The sequence below is a fragment of the Lepidochelys kempii genome, chromosome 10, assembly GCF_965140285.1.
Source record: "Lepidochelys kempii isolate rLepKem1 chromosome 10, rLepKem1.hap1, whole genome shotgun sequence".
NCBI lineage: Eukaryota > Metazoa > Chordata > Testudines > Cheloniidae > Lepidochelys > Lepidochelys kempii.
Window position 1 is genome coordinate 60,027,715 of NC_136389.1, and position 17,774 is coordinate 60,045,488.

Below are 17,774 nucleotides of genomic sequence, written 5' to 3' on the forward strand. Positions count from 1 at the left end.
CTGGGACTCCTAAGTACTATCACATTATAATATACATTATAATTTTATAAGATTCTTCTACGTGTTTAAGCTTCAGGATAGACAAAGAATGCCTGTTCCAAGCTTTTTGAGCCCTAAAGGATAAGAGTCAAACTAATCCAAAACTTGCCAAAGCAAGAAGGGTGGATTGATTTAAATCAAAGCAATCTAAATCACTGATTTTACTAATTATTTAAATCAGCACACTGGAAACATTGTTTTAAATCATCACTTTTAATTGCGTATTGCCATTATACCGTTTAGTTATTTTCCTAAAAAAGGGTTGATGCTCATTGGTTAGTAACGATGAAAACATGTTGCTTGCCAACTAAATATAGTCTTTGCGTTAAATTGGTGTTTCTTTTTGGTAATTAGCTGTATACACTATGTATCTTATGCATATTTACTTAAGCAGTTATATAGCTTAATTTACATTTATTCAGATTCTTAATGTTAACATTTTTTATTATGTTAGAAAATGGTGAATGGTGCATTTCTTATTTACTAGATGATACATTTTTTACTTGTGATTTGTGTAAAGTTCTATTTGGATGGAAATTGAAATGCAATTAAAAATGTACAAAAATAGCATTTAAAACTTTTATTATATAAACCTACCTTAAATGTGCTGGAAACATAAGAAAAATGTACCAAAACAAATTTTGCATTTAAAACTAACAGTAGTTTAATAATTTAGTGAATTGTAGTTAGTGAATTGACTCAATTATTTCTGTGTGCTACTGTGTCCTTCGGGATTTTAGAATTAGAAATTCTCACACTCTCTCACACTTAGGGCTAGTCTACACTGGCAGCGCTACCGTGCTTTAACGTGCCTTGTGTGGTCGCGGCGCAGTGCTGGGAGAGAGCTCTCCAAGCGCTCTAAAAAAACCACCTCCACAGGGGGCGTAGCTACCAGTGCTGGGAGCGTGGCTCTCTGCGCTGGTGCCTTGCCTCCACTGGCACGTCACAGTGCTGAAACTTGCTGCGCTCAAGGGGGTGTTTTTTCACACCCCTGGGTGAGAAAGTTGTGGCGCTGTAAATTGCTAGTGTAGACAAGCCCTTAGTTTTGGAAGAGGAAAACAAGCTTTCCTGCTTTTTCAGCTTCCAAATGGTTTTTAACTTTGAGCTAGCTGAATAAACTGAAATGAAGAAAATAATTTCTGCACCTGCAGAAGGAGACTAGTGCTATCAAAAGCAGGTTTAGCACTTCAACAGACTCTGATTCCAGGTGATTGACATCCACCAGTTCAGGGTTTAACTTTCTTTAAAACTTGGCAGCAAATATGTACGACTTAATATTTTGTGTATTTACTTTAAATTATTCTGATAACCTATGTTAAGGCATAAAATTATTGTATCAGTTTCAAATGTATTTTAAATAGGTTTAGTTTTAATCAACAAACCTGTATTTAATTTAAATGAAAAAATTTAATTTAAATGCATTGACTTTTATCCATTCTGATAGCAAGCTAGTGGCTTCTCTGCTCAGATATAGCCCATCCATAAATACAACCTTCTTTATCCTGTGTCACTCCTGAAAACGCGAATCCATACCCCTCTGTAAAGAATTCCACACCATTGTCAAGATCCCAAACATTCGCCCAGAGACCAGCTTTGCCGTATAGGTCTTGACTGCTTTGTGCAGAAGGGTGTATTTCTGAAGTTAAGAGTCCTCAAAGTATGTCCTCTGATCAGCTCCCTCCGTTACATACACAAGGAGCTCTGCCTAGAATGCCTGTGCTGACTGCAATTGCAGTAGTATTTCACAGGGAGAGCCATCTCAGGAAGACAGATGCCAAGCCATTTAGGGCTCTAAGGGTATGTATACACAGCAGTAAAAAACCCATGGCACCAAGTCTCAGAGCCTGGGTCAGTTGACTCGGGCTGGCAGGGCTCGGGATGGTGGGGGTGGGGGTGGTAAAATCAGCAGTGTAGATGCTCGGGTTGGAGCCAGGGTTCCACCCAAGCCTGAATGTCTACTCTGCAATTTTTAGCCCCCCACCCCCAGTACAAGCCTGAGTTACCAGGCTTGCCATGGCTGTGCCTTGGGTCTTTTATTGCTGTATAGACATACCCTAAGTCGAAACAGTTTATGCTCTAAATCAGCATAAGTCCCACTCCCTTAATACTGTGATCTTGCACCTATGTTTAAGCCAGGAAGCATCCATTTTTATAGATTTTAGGGCTAAAAAGGAGCATTATGATCACTTAGTCTGACTCCCTGCATAAGAGGTCATTGAATTTCACCCAGAAATGAGTATTTAATAAAGTTGTGACTCAAGCTGCCCTCTAGCTACCTTCATATGATATCTGTGTAGCCATATGGCTGAGCACGCTAGGAACATTTTAAAGGTGAGTTGTCAAAGGATAACTTGGATTTCCAAAGTGTTTTTTCTGAGAATAAAGTTACCCTAATTTATGGTAGATAAATGATATTTCTTTAAACTAAGCTGTATTTTTGTATCCATGTCCTTTCAAGGACCAGCTCCTGATCCAGTCTTGCCTACACTTAAAAGGATTCTTGGGTGCGTTCGATATTCAGCCTGAGGATGAAAGTGGCCTCCTGCCTCCTTCTTCCATAATGCTGCCAATGGCAATTGCTCCCCGTATTGTCTCTAATGTAGGTTGAAGTTCATCCTTGAGCAGAAGACCCTGACAGGGGAGGTCAGTGGCACAAAAGCAAGTTGCAGCAGGTAGAAGCTTATATAATTAATTCTTTCCACAGTGCAGTATGGGGCAGAACTGCTTAAGCAGCACCAGAAGAAGAATATAGCAGAATAGCAGTTGAGCAAATCATTTGCATTCTGTGCATTTACAAGAAAATGGTGTTCGAGTTGGAAGCAGGTTTCATACTAAGAGTCTTGGATTTAGGATTTTTAAGTGCAGATCATTGGCTTGTCTAGCAGCCACCACGGGTAGTCAACATTTGGTGGGTGGGGGAATAAAAATCCTTGGCAGCAAGTCTCAGGGCCCAAGTCTGTAGACTCGGACTCTGAAATTTGCTGTTGCAGGTTTTTTTGTTTTGTTTTGTTTGCAGTGTGGACATACACTAAATGTTTCCCTTCACTTGTTGGATGGGCTTTTGGATTATTCTGGTCAGCTGGACAATTTGGCCATTTTTCTAGATAGTGCCTTAGCCTGTAATGCTAAAGAACAATCTCCACAACTTGATTTAGAATATCACAAGGGTTTCCTTATGCTCTGACCTTGTGTTTCAAATGCTTCCCCGTCTGTCCTGCTAATGGGATCAGATCTCCATTCATAATGGAATGGTTCTCTCTTGGATAATGTACCTTTGAGACAGGATACATATTTAATGTAGTGCAGTCAGTTATAAATACAGCATAGCATTGTTTAGAAGACTGGAATCAAAATAGGTTACAGGAAATAGAAGTGGTGAATACACCAACCACAACACGGAAACTCAGCTAGGAGATCTGATCTTGCTATTGTAAAGCTGTGAGCTGTTGTGTGAGAGTCTGAGAATTCCCAAGCCCAATGAAATTACAACATCGCTGACTTTTAAAAATCCTTATGGGAGAGCTTGTGTTAGGAGCTTCTCTCTGCAAGCCCATTCTCTCCTCTACCCTCTAGGGGACAAAGGCTGTCTACCGTATTTACTGATCTCACACTTCAGCTATGTCTGCAGTAAGGAGCCTGTGTCACCATAGCTATGTTTTTTCCACACCCTTCACTGGCGTAGCTATGCCAATATCAGTTTAAAGTGTAGGTCAAGCCTTAGTATGAACAGGTTTATATGATTATCAGCAACTGATTCCATGTGATCTGGACATTTAGACACTGTGAGATCTCTTCTCCCCTACACCCCCTCTGCTTCCAAAGAGCCTAAAACCAAGCTTGGGGGAAGGTCCGTTCAGTCCGCTTAAGTGTTCAGCCTTACGTGTAGTTTTCATGGTCTGTGCTTCCTCAAGAGACTTGCAGACTTCTTGGCACCATTTGAGTGCATAGTCCCATGAGGCATGCAGGTACAACAGATCCATATCCTTTATCTGTTCAGGTTTCAGAGTAACAGTCGTGTTAGTCTGTATTCACAAAAAGAAAAGGAGTACTTGTGGCACCTTAGAGACTAACCAATTTATTTGAGCATCCGATGAAGTGACCTGTAGCTCACGAAAGCTTATGCTCAAATAAATTGGTTAGTCTCTAAGGTGCCACAAGTACTCCTTTTCTTTTTATCTGTTCAGTTTCTTTAATAATAACACCAAGGAATGTTCCAGGGCAGTGCCGTTTTGTCATAGCACTTTAATTGCTGACTGCAGTAGAGAACATAAGAACAAGTCATTTGGAGGAAAAGCCACCTTTTAGCAGTTTACCTTGATTCAGGTAGCTGGATTTATAAGAAGTCTTTCTTCCTTAGTCATGTATGCTGTGAGAAGATGCTACTGCCACCTTCATATCTATTTAATCTTGTCCGGTTAGGTTTTGCCTTAAGGTTTTTAGCAAACACATTTTCACTGTAAGTAGAGACTCACATTATTTACTATTCTTCAGCATCTGCATGATGGTAGCACCTAATCCTAGCCAGACACACAGCCCCAGTGTGCTGGGCACTTTACAAACATGCAGGAAGACTAAGCTGCGTGGGGCAGGGGCCACCTAATTTAAGTTTAGGAGGAGAGAGGATAACAGTAATAAGTTCATATAGTTATTTAGCCTTTTTTGTGTCTTGCTGTACTGTTTGCATCCTGACAGATTAAATCAATTTTTGGAAGATCATAAGAAAATCATTCCGTGCTGTGCAAACCAGAAGGGATAATTAGAAAGAAATGTGGGGTAAACATCCATTAAAGATTTATTGCAACATCTTTTAAACTGTAGTAAACATGTCTAGAAGTAGGTGCTCACTTAGTGTGACATTGATTGTTGTATTTATGTTGCCACATACTAAGTGAACTCCTGAACCTGATTATGTGGCTCACAGTTTCATCATTTAGCAAGAAGGTTAAGGTTCTTGGCCCTGCCCCTTGTCTTTTAAAAGGAATTCAGTGCTGGAGAGAGGTGCTGGGTTGATGGAAATGATCACTGAAGTCCCTGATCTACAGAGGAGTTTGAGAATGGGCAGCAGCAGTACAAACCTTCTTCTACCACTGAAGTGCTTCAGTCCTGTTCTGCATAGCTATTATCCTGTAGGGGAGAAAGGGACTTTCAGCTCTCCAGTGTTGTACTGTATTATGATAGTGACTGTCCCCTCCTCCAAATACTGGCATCTGCAGTTGAACTGAGACTACCAGTAAATTGACCAGGGGCCACCAGACAGCTTCAGATGGTAACACTTTTGGTCAGTACTAATGTGGATTCAAATTTGGTTCTGGGCTGGGGGAGGAGGGAGAGTTGTTTTTAAAATAGAAATCTTGTGCAGCCGAAGGCTCTCTTCAGCAGGAAAAAGGGTATGGTAAGTCCTAGTGAAGAAGGGTCAGTTGGTAGTTTTTACACAAATTAGCAGATCAAGGTGAGGTACGGCTCCCCCATAGTCTTTAACTCTACTTCGCTATAGGGGAGCCTAGGTTTTACCTTGGACTGCTAACTTGTGTTAATTCACTAGAATTAACACCTTTTTTCTCAGTGAAGACACAACTTTAGTAAAAACCACTTCATTGTGGTGTTTTGAGTAGGTTCAGAGCAAATTCGTCTGTGCTGTAACTTCACTGACCTCAAGGTGTTCTAATAATGGTCGTGAAATCTTGTCTCTGAATGTACACCGGAAGCCAGCTAAAATGCTGATCTGATTGGTAATATAAATGTGATGAAATCTGAACCTGCTTCTGGATGATCTCCATGGAGTGGAGAAGCCGGTAAAGCTCAAGAAATTCTAGAACTGTTTGTTTGCAGAATTTACTGTATGAAGAGCTAAATTAAAAACCTCTCTTTAGCCATTCAGCTATATTCTAAGAGTTTGAAGGGGTCAGACATGCTGATTCTGTATTATACTTCACAATTGTGAGTCTTTTCTGGTCAGATAATTTTACAAAAGGCGTTAAAGGACACTTAAAAAATAGATAGGGGGGAAAATCCGTAGGCATAAATTACCTTGCAGTTTACAGATATAATTTGCTGTTGATATTTAGTATCCTTGATGTTTTCTGCAAGAGTTATCTATCTGTGTGTTAGTGTTTGTTCAGAGCTTTGATGGAATACTTCTGAGTAAAAATGAATAATTTTACCATGTTGAAAGGTTGTATGATCTTTCACTGCTCCAGAAAGACAAGGGAAGCTAGACTGGTAATGTCAGGTGTGTTTCAAGCTTTGCTGCAGAGACATTTTAGAAACCTCACACTTTTTTGTTGAAGAATATAAGGTGTGAAAACTGGTAGGAAGAGTCAAAAATGGCAATGTTTCAATGCGAGCACAAAGCTCTTCTTATAAGTCATAGTAAGTTCTGTGTTTTACCAACTTAATACAAGGCAAGTTCATTCCTGCATGAATTTTGCATGCTTATGTTAGTATGCATAGCATCAGAAATGTAGTTTATACAAGTGACTTTTCCATCCTGAGACACAGCATGTCAGTTTTATTTACTTGCAGTTAGTTATTTTTAAAAACATCCATTTTTAAAATAGTAACTGCTGTTTGGATGAACTCTTCATTATTAGTAATCCTTCCTTCCCTCCCACCCCCACCGGCTGTGTTACTAAGGAGCAGAGTTATAAATCAGATGAATCTACTCTGCCACAGACTGAACTTGGCCAAGATTGAATGACGAGAGTAGAAGATCAAATTATAGAATCAATCAATCATGAATGAATATGTATTCTAATGAAGTCTGACAAGTTTTAAAGCAAATCTGCCATTATATTGAAAGTTTCATTACTGTTTCTACCAGCTGTAGTTTGGGAACTACATTCTTTTAATTTAAAAAAACTACAGCCCTGCATGCATCAGCAGTTCTCATCTTTTGGCTCCTTACAACTCACAATTGACTTTTGCTCAAACCTGCAGTGGCTGTTGGAACAAAAAAGAGAACATTATCGTAGGCAAGTGCAGTTCTGGATCTGTCTGAAATTGAAGGAGCAAGACACAGCTCAACCCTGGAACAGATCAGGGTGGATGACTATCTATGCAAATGCATACTGGAGCCTCCTATTGAATTTACTTGCAGACATATTTTGCTTGCTTCTGTAGAGTGCGGGAGTCACTTGTACGAAAGAGGGGGGGAAATTCTAGACCCTAACACAGAAGCCATCTTCTGTCTCTTTACCAGAGTCCTTTTCTTTGTCTCTTCCTGGACTTTCTTAGTTCTTACCACTGCATGGTCTTACCACTGCCCTATTATAGGAGCTATTTTCCCAGCATGCCCTTTCTGGATACTGACCTGTGGCCTCTTAAATTACAAGCAGCTGTAACCCCAAAGTGGCCATTTCACCATAGGCGGTTGCTTCTTGTATCTCCCTTTCTTCCAGCTGAAGATTTGGCTTTTTTCAACTCCTGTTACATTCTCTATTTATGTTTCAAGATGGCAAGTTCGTCATGTGCAGAAACGGGGGCCTTTGCTGCTCAAATTACCATATTTGCATTTGTTTTTCTTTCTAAAATCCTATTCTAAAAATATAGTGAAGCAATATGCAGTGGGCAATGTTTAAAGAAGACAGAGCTCTACTCTGGGTTGATGGTGGGAGAGTCTCTTTTCCTTTTCTTCTCGTGGGGATGGGGTTTTCCCTGTGGCTCCTTCTAGGAGCAGCTGCCTTTTACACTTCGCAGTGCCTTTTCAGTTTGCTCCCTGCTCTAAGAGAAAAAGACCCTGCTGTTGTTGAAGCATCACATGCTTAGCCTAAGCCCAGGTAAAGCAGATATAGTGGTAATCAGTTCTCTTTCCTCACACTTCCACAGTGGTGGGAGACCATGGGGCAGAGAGAATTCGGTGACCCCACAGTATGTATTGAAAAATACATGAGACCTGTCCATAGAGAAGGCGATTTAAGTACCACAACCTTAATAGGAACTGCAGTAAAAGTCACACAGAAATCATTAAGTCAGCAAGTTTCAGGGGTTAGTGTCAGTAAAAATACCAGCTTTCAGAGTAGCAGCTGTGTTAGTCTGTATCCGCAAAAAGAAAAGGAGTACTTGTGGCACCTTCGAGAGTAACACATTTTTTTGAGCATAAGCTTTCGTGAGCTACAGCTCACTTCATCGGATGCATGCAGTGGAAAATACAGTAGGGCGATTTTATATACACAGAGAACATGAAACAATGGGTGTTACCATACACACTGTCATGAGAGTGATCAGGTAAGGTGAGCTACTGCCGCAGCTTATAAAAGTGGTGAATCTGGATGGATTGTGCCCAACATGTTGTGTCTATTGGCTCTTACAAGTTCTCTTTTCTTTTTTTTCTTTTTTTCCCCAGTCTGGTCTTAGCCAGCTGTAGCCATTTAGGATTAGAAAGCTCTTTGGTTCTCTGGTCTAACCTCCCCCAGACAAATTTTTGTCTAGTTCTTTCTTTCCTCAGAATATATTTTCTCATTACTTAATGGCTCAGTCCTCTCAAGAGACTTTACATGTGTTGTTTGTTGTATCATTCTCAGGATTGTTTGTTTTGTTTTACACTGTGATGCTGCTAGTTATACACTAATTACAAAGCAAAATAGATATTAACATAGTACTTCACTTTACAGTACATCCCCTTTGTCGTTTTTCAGAGGTGTTGACCTCTTGGCCACCTGACAAGATTCCTCTCAGCCTTGATTGACTTAGGGGACACCCTGCTTTGAAATTAAAGTTCTGATTAACTGCTTTCTTCCTTGGTTTCATTCACTCTTAGACTCAATAAGCAGATGCCTTGGTTTTCTCTTTCAGTTGAACAATTTTAAAAGTGACATAACGGTCAAGGAGAGATGAATTAATCACATTCCAGATAGCATTGTTCTATGTTTTATAAAAAAAAAAAAAGCTCATATTTACTCAATGTTGCTTATGCATGAACTAGTTTTACTTTAGCAATAGTCTTCTCAAGTTAGTGTTAATACAAATGAAGTGTGAATTTTTATATAAATATTATAATTTAAATAACATACGTTCACCTTAACTCTGGTACTTCCCTGAAGGAAACTATTTGCTCCTTGCTCTGGGAAGTCTGGTTTATTTGTCTGTGCCCTACACTTGGATATGTTACCCAGGTTACCGAAATTGACTTTGCTAATATTTCAGAGTCCAATTTACTGCACTGGGATCACCCGAAGCCTGGCGCTTTCCTGGTAACGCTGTGTCAGGAAACACTGCTGCTTGGCTGTGCATATGCCTGCTGTGTTTGCCACCTTCCTTGCTTTAAAGCAGTGGTTCTCAACCTGCAACCCAACCAGCACATAGCTGTGGCCCATGTGACATCCTCAGGGCCATACAGATAGTATATATAGATTGTGTGGAGGCGACCCACATAACACAGAGAGAGCTGCATATGCGGCCCACACTGGTAAATTCGTTGAGAACCACTGATTTCTCGGCTTTGAGCCAGATCCTCAGGTGATAGGAACGGGCATAGCTCTGCTGAAGTCAGTGGAGGTACAATGATGTACAGCAGGTGAGGATCTGGCCATCAATATCGATTGTAATCAATCTGTGACAGCCACTTACGAGGAATACCGAAACTTGACTTTCAAAAAAGTCTTCTTTAGGGCTTGCTCTGTTTGACCATTGATGCAGTTGTATGAATCAGTCCAACAATCGTGCTTTATTACAGAAGAGCCGTTATCTGATGCTTTGGTCTTAGGGTGTTGAATGTGACCCTCCAAGAATGGGAAATCGTAATGAAAGGTTTCAATTTAAACGTTTTTTTCATTACAGTTTTTTGGCTGGGAAATCTGTTTCTGGTTATCAAGATTAACTTTTTCCTTTACAGTTAAAAACAGGCAAATATTCCAGTGTTCACTTTTGTTTTAAGTGGTGATCATAATTAACATTTATTATTATTATTTACCGTACTGTAATGTCTCTAGACGTCCCGGTCATGGACCAGGATTCTGTTGTACAAACACAGAACAAAAGGGTGGTCCCTGCCCCAAAGAGCTTGCCGTCTAATGCTTTCACATTGCAAAATGTTGTGTGTTGTTTTATTTGGGATCATTTTGAAAATGTGTGTTTGGTTTTTTTTACAACCCGTCATGCTGTTCATTTACCATTTGCTGTTTTAAAAAACCTTGTTTTCTAGCAAGAAGTTGAGAAGTTTACAGACCTAGAGAAACTCTACCTCTACCTTCAACTGCCTTCGGGTCCCAGCAATGGAGAGAAAAGGTATGTGGGTGTTTAATATTAATATTGGTATAATTCCCATGAGATTTTTTTTCCCCATCAAACACACATTTATCTACTGTTTCTGGAAACAGTAACGTTTTTTTATTTTTTAGGAAAAGTGTCTAATATTTTCAGAGAACTAGTTCTTCAGTAAATCTGAACTTTGGGAACCCTTGATGCATAATAATCTGACAATATAAGCTTTGCATGGTAGGATGTTTATGAGGAAGTGCTTTTGGTTGGGAGTCTGATTATGGACCAGGTCTGACTTTAGCCTCAATTTTTATATAATGGAGGAATAATGTAGCACTTAAAATATTACTATTGGAAAGAATGATTATTACTTCATGGTGGGTCTGACAGTATTTGTTTGTTAGGTCCTTGCCATGTCTGAAATCACTCCACATCTCATACTTGTAATAATTAATCATTTCTCCCTCATACCGATACCCAGAAAAGTGTTTTTTATTTGAGCTGATTGAAATTTCCCATATTTTGAGTACTCATGATTTTTTTAATTATGAAGAGACTCCATTGTCTCCACAATTTAAGGAAGAATCTTGCCTTCCATTATAGGCCTTACTGTGACCCACTCTTAACTTCACCAAAACATAACCAATGCACATGAAAGTGTATAGGCAGGAACTTACGCCAAGACAGACATTTCTGGAAACTTTGAAGTAAATTGTAAAAGGCATTTGGGAGATATGAGGGATGACCATAACCTTTTAAATATGATGGGCTACATGAAGTTCTTCATTCTGTATGTCCTCAGTGCAGACCATACGAAGTCTAAAGCATCAGTTAGGGGAACCACATGAGAGATCCAGATGGTGCTACCGTTCTTTATACTCAGTGGTTCCATTGTGCTTGACTGATGGGTTACCTTGCATACAGCTTTCCCATCAGTTTGCCCATTGCTTCACTGGACTCACAGAAACCTATTTCAGGAATGCAGTAAATTGTCCTTTCTTTAATGTTGTTTTCATTATGTGTCATATCCTGACCCTGATTTATACAATAATAAGGGACATGAAAGCTCCTTGTGCTCATATAAAATGGGGGTGCATTGGGAAGACAAGCCCAACAAGAAGCCCTGCATGTCCTGTTAGGATCTCAGGGAGCCATTGTACATGTAGTGGAGGAGAAGTGCAGTGGCTAGGACAGCATAGGAGGCATGGTACTTGAACCTGTCTGAAGTGGCCCTTTCTCCCTCCCACCTCCAGGGTTCTAGAACTCAGTGAAGCTGGGGTTGTATGGATGCATACATAAATAGATGTTTGATCATTCCTTACAAAGCCATTCATGCAAGTTCAGGGTTTTTTTTATGCCTACTGTTATTCGGCAAAAACAGCTCATAGATGAGACATTATGGAGTAAATTTTAAGAATGGCGCTTATGGGATGCCTGCACAGGAACATGATTTCTTTCCATGTGAATCTTTTCAGCCCATTTGAACACTTAGCTCTACTAATTGAAGAGGAGCTAGAGAGTACATTCTCTTCATCAGAACTATTTCTGTTTTCACTTAGCGATCAGATCTCGATGTCATCAAGCCGTGCGCAGCAAATGCATGCATTTTCTTGGATTCGGAATACCTTGGAGGAGCACCCAGAGACGTCCCTTCCCAAACAGGAAGTTTATGATGAGTACAAGTGAGTACTGCTAAATTGAATCCATACATCTAGTTGTAGCAATGCATAAAGAGTAGTGTACACAGTACAGATATGTAACCAGATGCTACAATTGCTTCTTTTATAAGCAGAGGCTTGAACTGCCTTGACTATAGTATAGTTAAGTATGGTGCGGGTTAGAACTTAAAATCTGACATTACTTGACCATGAGGTTTAAATGAGAGGAACTGTGGATGAAGTCCTGGGCCTACTGAAGTCTGTGGGAGTTTTGCCATTGACTTTTATAGGGCCAGGATTTCACCATCTGTGCAGAACAATAAAGAAGTGAAAAATCTTTTTTTCTGCAGTTTCAGACTTTGAGGAAGGAAGTTATTAATGTTTTTATTATTTATGTTTCATTTTATAATCTGTATTTTAAACTTGCTCAAATTAGAGTGAAGTATACACAGAAAGGCCCTGCTTCCTGAGACTCTACCCCTGTGTTCAGGTGGAGCCAGTTACAGAGTTGAAACCTAAAAATGCATTTAATTAACACATGTCATAATTAGTGACCAGAGTTTACTTAATTCAGAGAATGGGCAAGACATACATTATTCCATTGACACATACATGTCTGTCTTACATGTCTCAGTGCCTTAGTACTTATTCCTGGTAATAAGTGCATATAAGACCAGCTCCTATGCATTAACATAATGACTGAGGATGCACTAACTACAGTGATGCAACTGCTACTGTATTCAGTATTTTCACTATTAAAAGTAAGATCATAGTTTTAAACTGCTGATTAAATATATCTAAAGTTAAGAAACTTTTTCAAAAATAAGGATTTAAATGAATATTATTTATATTATGATAGAAAAAGAGGATTTGTATACAGAACACTAATAATTTCTTGCAGTACATTTATATTGTCCCTTTCATGCAAAAAGGGTCCAAATGACTTTTTGCAAACTGTGTACATACATCACCACTGAAATGCAGTGATTTCTTACATTCAAGATTGTGGCAACTAACCAGTGCCCAACACATTGCACAGCAGGGCAAATGGGGGAGTTTTGGTCAAGCAGATGGGAGTAAACTATAACTTCAAAGTGCCAAGAGATCTTAAAGCCCAGACAATACATTGGGTAAGACTGGTCACCCAAAAGACGACATCACACAAAGTCAACGGCATGAAAGTCACTCTATCTGCATCAGGAGGATGAAGGACTGAATCGACCTTGCTGGGGTTTGAAAAGTAGTTCAAGGAATTGTAGATATATTTCAAAACTAAGATTTAGTCCACTAAATGATTCTCTCTGGAATAATACACGAAGTACTGTGACTGTCATAGAGAATGAGCCCTTGTGCGGGAAACCTGTTTCCGACGGGTTGCAGTACATCATAATGGTCATAGAATTGGTAACCAAGCCAACACACGTTTGTGTTCAGTTAGATCTCAAAGCTACCATACAGCTAGAAAGAGATTAGGACTGGAGGAAGGGAGCAGTCAGACAAGAGTTGGCTCTGATTGTATTTAAAACCAAAATCCAAAAATTAATCAAAGCAAAAAACCATGGCCCAATTCCCAGAAGATGAATTTGAATAAAGTATTATGATCTGGTATTAGCAGTTTCACATTCCAAATGATTACAGTAAACTGCAAGGTGTTTAGTATTCAGCTCACAGAAGGTGCGCAGTGCTATGACCAGATTTCCTCTGCAGTGTGTATATACATCACCTTAATTAACGCTGTCTGGCAGAGTCACTTACTCCGACTGAGTTGAAATGTGGTGGTATTAGCTTGCCTGGAGTTGCTGAACATACGCACACCTAGTTCTGAAATCTCACCATCAACTCAAGTTGTGACGTAGGCTAGAAACATAACCAGTAGTGCAAGTATGTTGAACTAACCAATCACGGAGCAGTCAGTTACCCATACACACAGCAACAAAAGCAACAGCAGCTGTTGCACAAGAGAAAAATGTAAGCGTTATGCTTCAGTATATTTCTTATTAAATAGTTTATAGCCTGGTTCAGCAACAAATCTGCTTGGCTTCCATGCTGTGCCAAGCTGCAGATGCCCAGAAATATAATCATCTACAGATTGTGTAGTGTGAAACTTGGACAGATTTTGTGTAGCTACATCAAGCCTTTGTGTATGTGTTTTTTTTCCTTCACAAAATAAGGATGGTGAGGAAATATCTGGGAAAATATCATAGATCTGTAATCTGTCCTCCTTTTAAAGCATCTGTTCTTCGAGTGCTTGTTCACATCCATTCCACATTAGCTGTGTGCGCGCCACGTGCACGAGCGTTGGAAACTTTTTCCCTTAGCGGCTCGCGGTGGGGGGCCCCCTGAGTTGCACCACTGCGCTGTGCATATATACCCCTGCTGGCCCGACCCCCTCCTCCATGGTGGCTTTGGAACAACCTCTCTCTCTCTCATGAGAGCAGTCCCTTAGCCTTTCTCAGAGTTAGATAGCTGTTATCAGTTAGTTAACATACCTTTGTTGTGGACACTTAAGTGATTAGGTGCTTGGAGGCTTCCAGCACCCGCCCCAGGCCCACGGGTTTAAGGATTGTACCGCGTGCCGCAAGCCTATGCCAGTTAGTGACCCCCATGACTTGTGTCTACATTCCCTGAGGAAAGAGCATCAAACTGAGCGGTGTAAGATTTGCAAGGTGTTCAAGCCAAGAACAAAGAAAGAAAGAGACTTCCTTTTGAAGCAGTTGTTGATGGAGGCTGCATTGCAGCCACCGGACCCGGAGCACCCACCGTCAGCTCCGGCTTCCTCGGTGCGTAGTGCCCTGGAGTTGTCGAGAGACTCGGCACCGGCTAAACACCAAAAACTGTCGGCCCCAGAGCACCAGACTTGGCCCCGACACTGCTCGTCCTCCCCGGTGCGGCCCACGGCGCAGCCGGAAGGAAGGTGCGGATGTTCCCTGCATAGGAGGCAGGCGTCTTCCAAGGCCCCGAGCACCAATAAGAGCAGAAAGGCCACTATACCGGCGCCGGTGGCTCCGGCACCACAAGTCCCACCGAGCCCAGGCCTAAGTGAGCTCAGTGCGGACGATGGGCTCGAGGACATAATGGATCAGCCCTCCACGCCTGCCACCTTTGAGGCGGCAAAGGACCTCATTGAGCTGTCGGCGGCAAGCCCCGTCCCATACAGAGAGAATCCTCCGGCACCCATGCCACCAGTACCGGTGAGGGGTAAGCCGGCAATGGTGTGCCGTTCAAGGACACCATCTCAGAGTTGCTCCCAGAGTTGGTCCCAGTCGAGCTCTGCATCCGCAGACTCGCAGTTACCTGTGGCTCAGAAGGAAGTTGCGGTACCGGGAGTGGGTCAGCACGAGGAAGTAATGGAAGGGGCACAACGCTCTCCAGCACCACTCAGAGACCGCCACCGGGAGGAGTCCAGACGGCCCTCGCCGGAGGACTCCTGCAGATGCCGGCCCTGGTCCCGGGAACGCTGGCCCCGGTCCTGGTGCAGATCCCGGTACTGGTCCCAGGGATATCGGTACCGGCCCTGCTCCCGTTCGGTTAGGAGCCGCTTGTTGCTCTACACGGGCACAAATCGTTGGCACTGCCGTGGCCTTCGCGGTCAGCATCGCCGCAGTCCGGCACCGACTCCAGCCGTTACAGTTTCTCGTACCGTGCTCCGGACAGCAGGGACCCTCAGACGGGTAGGCACCCCCAATGGGAGCCGCCAGGTCATTGGCTCTTCTGGACTCCTTGGGCCTATCAACAGCACCAAGGTGCCCCGTCCAGGGCGAGCTACTCGGTGCAGCGGTCCTGGTCCCCGCACCGATGCCCGACAGCACCGGAAGCTACAATATCCAGGCCTCCAGCATCCCCCCAGGATAAACCAGAAAGACCAGCACCGTGTCCGATGCCGCCCCAAGGTCTCCCACCCCGGCCCGAACCGGAGGCCCCTCTCATGGGAGAGGGAGAGCAGGAGGAGCAGCCAGAGGGGGATGAGCAGCTGCTAACCTCCTCATCATCCCCGGATGAGGCGGTGGCGGGTACAGCGGTGTCCAGCCGTCCACCAATAGACCACAGAGCCCACCAGGAGCTACTGCGTAGGGTCACCCAGAACTTGGGGTTGCAGGCCGAGGAGACAGTTGAGCAGGAGGATCCCATGGTGGACATTTTGAGCCCCGAAGGTCCATCTAGAATACCGCTCCCCTCATTAAGATCATCCAATCGAATTATAAGACTATATGGCAGACCCCAGCCTCCAGCGCATCAACGGCCAGAGGTGTGGAGCGCAAATACTTTGCCCCGTCAAAGGGCTACGAATTCTTGTTCTGCCACCCAAGTCCATGCTCCCTGGTGGCCTCGGCAGTGAACGAAAGGGAGCGCCATGGACAACAGGCCCCAGCCCCTAAGGCCAAGGAGGCAAAACACCTGGACCTTTTTGGCAGAAAGGTGTACTCGTTAGGGGGCCTTCAGTTGAGGATTGCTAAGCAGCAGGCCATCCTCAATCGGCATAATTTTAACTCCTGGGTGGCGGTGGGGAAGTTTAAGGATAACCTCCCACAAGGTTTCCAACAGGAGTTTACAGCCCTGGTGGACAAGGGCAAGGCAGTAGCGAAGACCTCTCTCCAGGCCTCCCTGGATTTAGCAGATGCAGTGACCAGAACAATCGCATCGGGGGTGGTCATGAGGAGCTCGGCGTGGCTTCAGGAGTCAGGCCTGCCGCCTGAGGTCCAGAATATGCTTCAGGACCTCCCATTTGAAGGGTCCGGGCTTTTTTGGACCGGACAAGACGCAAGGCTGCATAGCCTCAAGGATTCGAGGGCTACACTTAAGTCGCTGGGTATGCACACCCTGGCGACCCAGAGGAAGCCCTTTAAGCCGCAGCCTCCCCCTCACGCCAGTACCAGCCTCGCCATAGGCACGAGCCTTACCGTAGGCGAGGCAGGGATAACAGGCCATGGTGCAATAATAACAATAATGCGCCGGGTCAGAATCAAAATCAGCACAAATCCCAGCCGAGCACTAGTCCAGGCTTTTGAAGGTGCACTCGGAGACAGCGTACCAGACCAGTCACTGGATCTGTGCCTTTGTTTCCTGAACCGCCTGTCCCATTTCTCCCGTGCGAGGTCCAGCATTACGTCAGACCTTTGGGTCTTTCTTACGCACGGTACAGAACGGGTACTCGCTGCCATTCTCTTCCTTCCCTCCCTCCCGCCCCCCTCCCTTTCCCGTCCCTCTTCAGGGACCCCTCTCACGAGCATCTCCTAGAGAAGGAGGTTCGCTCACTGCTAGAGGCAGGGGCGGTAGAGGCGGTGCCACGTGGCCTAAAGGGGAAAGGTTTCTACTCCCGGTACTTCCTCATCCCCAAGGCCAAAGGGGGCCTTCATCCCATTTTAGACCTGTGCGGGCTCAACAAGTTCCTGGTCAAGGCCCGGTTCCGCATGGTCTCTCTGGGCACCATCATCCCTTCCCTGGATCCGGGGGGCTGGTACGCTGCCCTCAACATGAAGGATGTGTACTTTCATATCGCCATCCACCCAGCACGTTGGCAGTTCCTGCACTTCACTGTGGGCCAAGAACATTGCCAGTTTGCGGTTCTCCCGTTCGGTCTAGCTGCATCCCCACGGGTGTTCACAAAATGCATGGCGGTAGTGACGGCCTTCTTACGGAGGCAGAGGATCCGGGGTTACCCGTACCTCGACGACTGGCTTCTGATGGATCGATCCGAAGCGGAAGTGCGGGCTCATGTGGAGGTGGCCCTGAGATTGTTCCGCAAGCTGGGGCTCCTGGTCAACGTCCCCAAGCCCACTTTCGTGCCCATGCAGAGAGTGCAATTCATAGGGGCAGTCCTGGACATGGTGCAGGCCAGGGCAAGCCTTCCAGCATCCTGATTCCAGGCTATCCAGCAAGCGGTGA

General features: G+C 43.6%; 1 protein-coding gene across 1 annotated transcript in view; it reads left to right on the top strand.

Annotated features, from left to right (window-relative positions):
* RFX7 (regulatory factor X7) overlaps positions 1 to 17,774 on the top strand; it is a 119,037-nt gene that overhangs the window by 53,875 nt on the left and 47,388 nt on the right. Inside the window, exons 3-4 of the mRNA XM_073303792.2 lie at positions 10,178 to 10,260; positions 11,793 to 11,915. Coding sequence (XP_073159893.1) covers positions 10,178 to 10,260; positions 11,793 to 11,915 — 206 coding nt within the window. The remainder of the gene's footprint in view (positions 1 to 10,177; positions 10,261 to 11,792; positions 11,916 to 17,774) is intronic.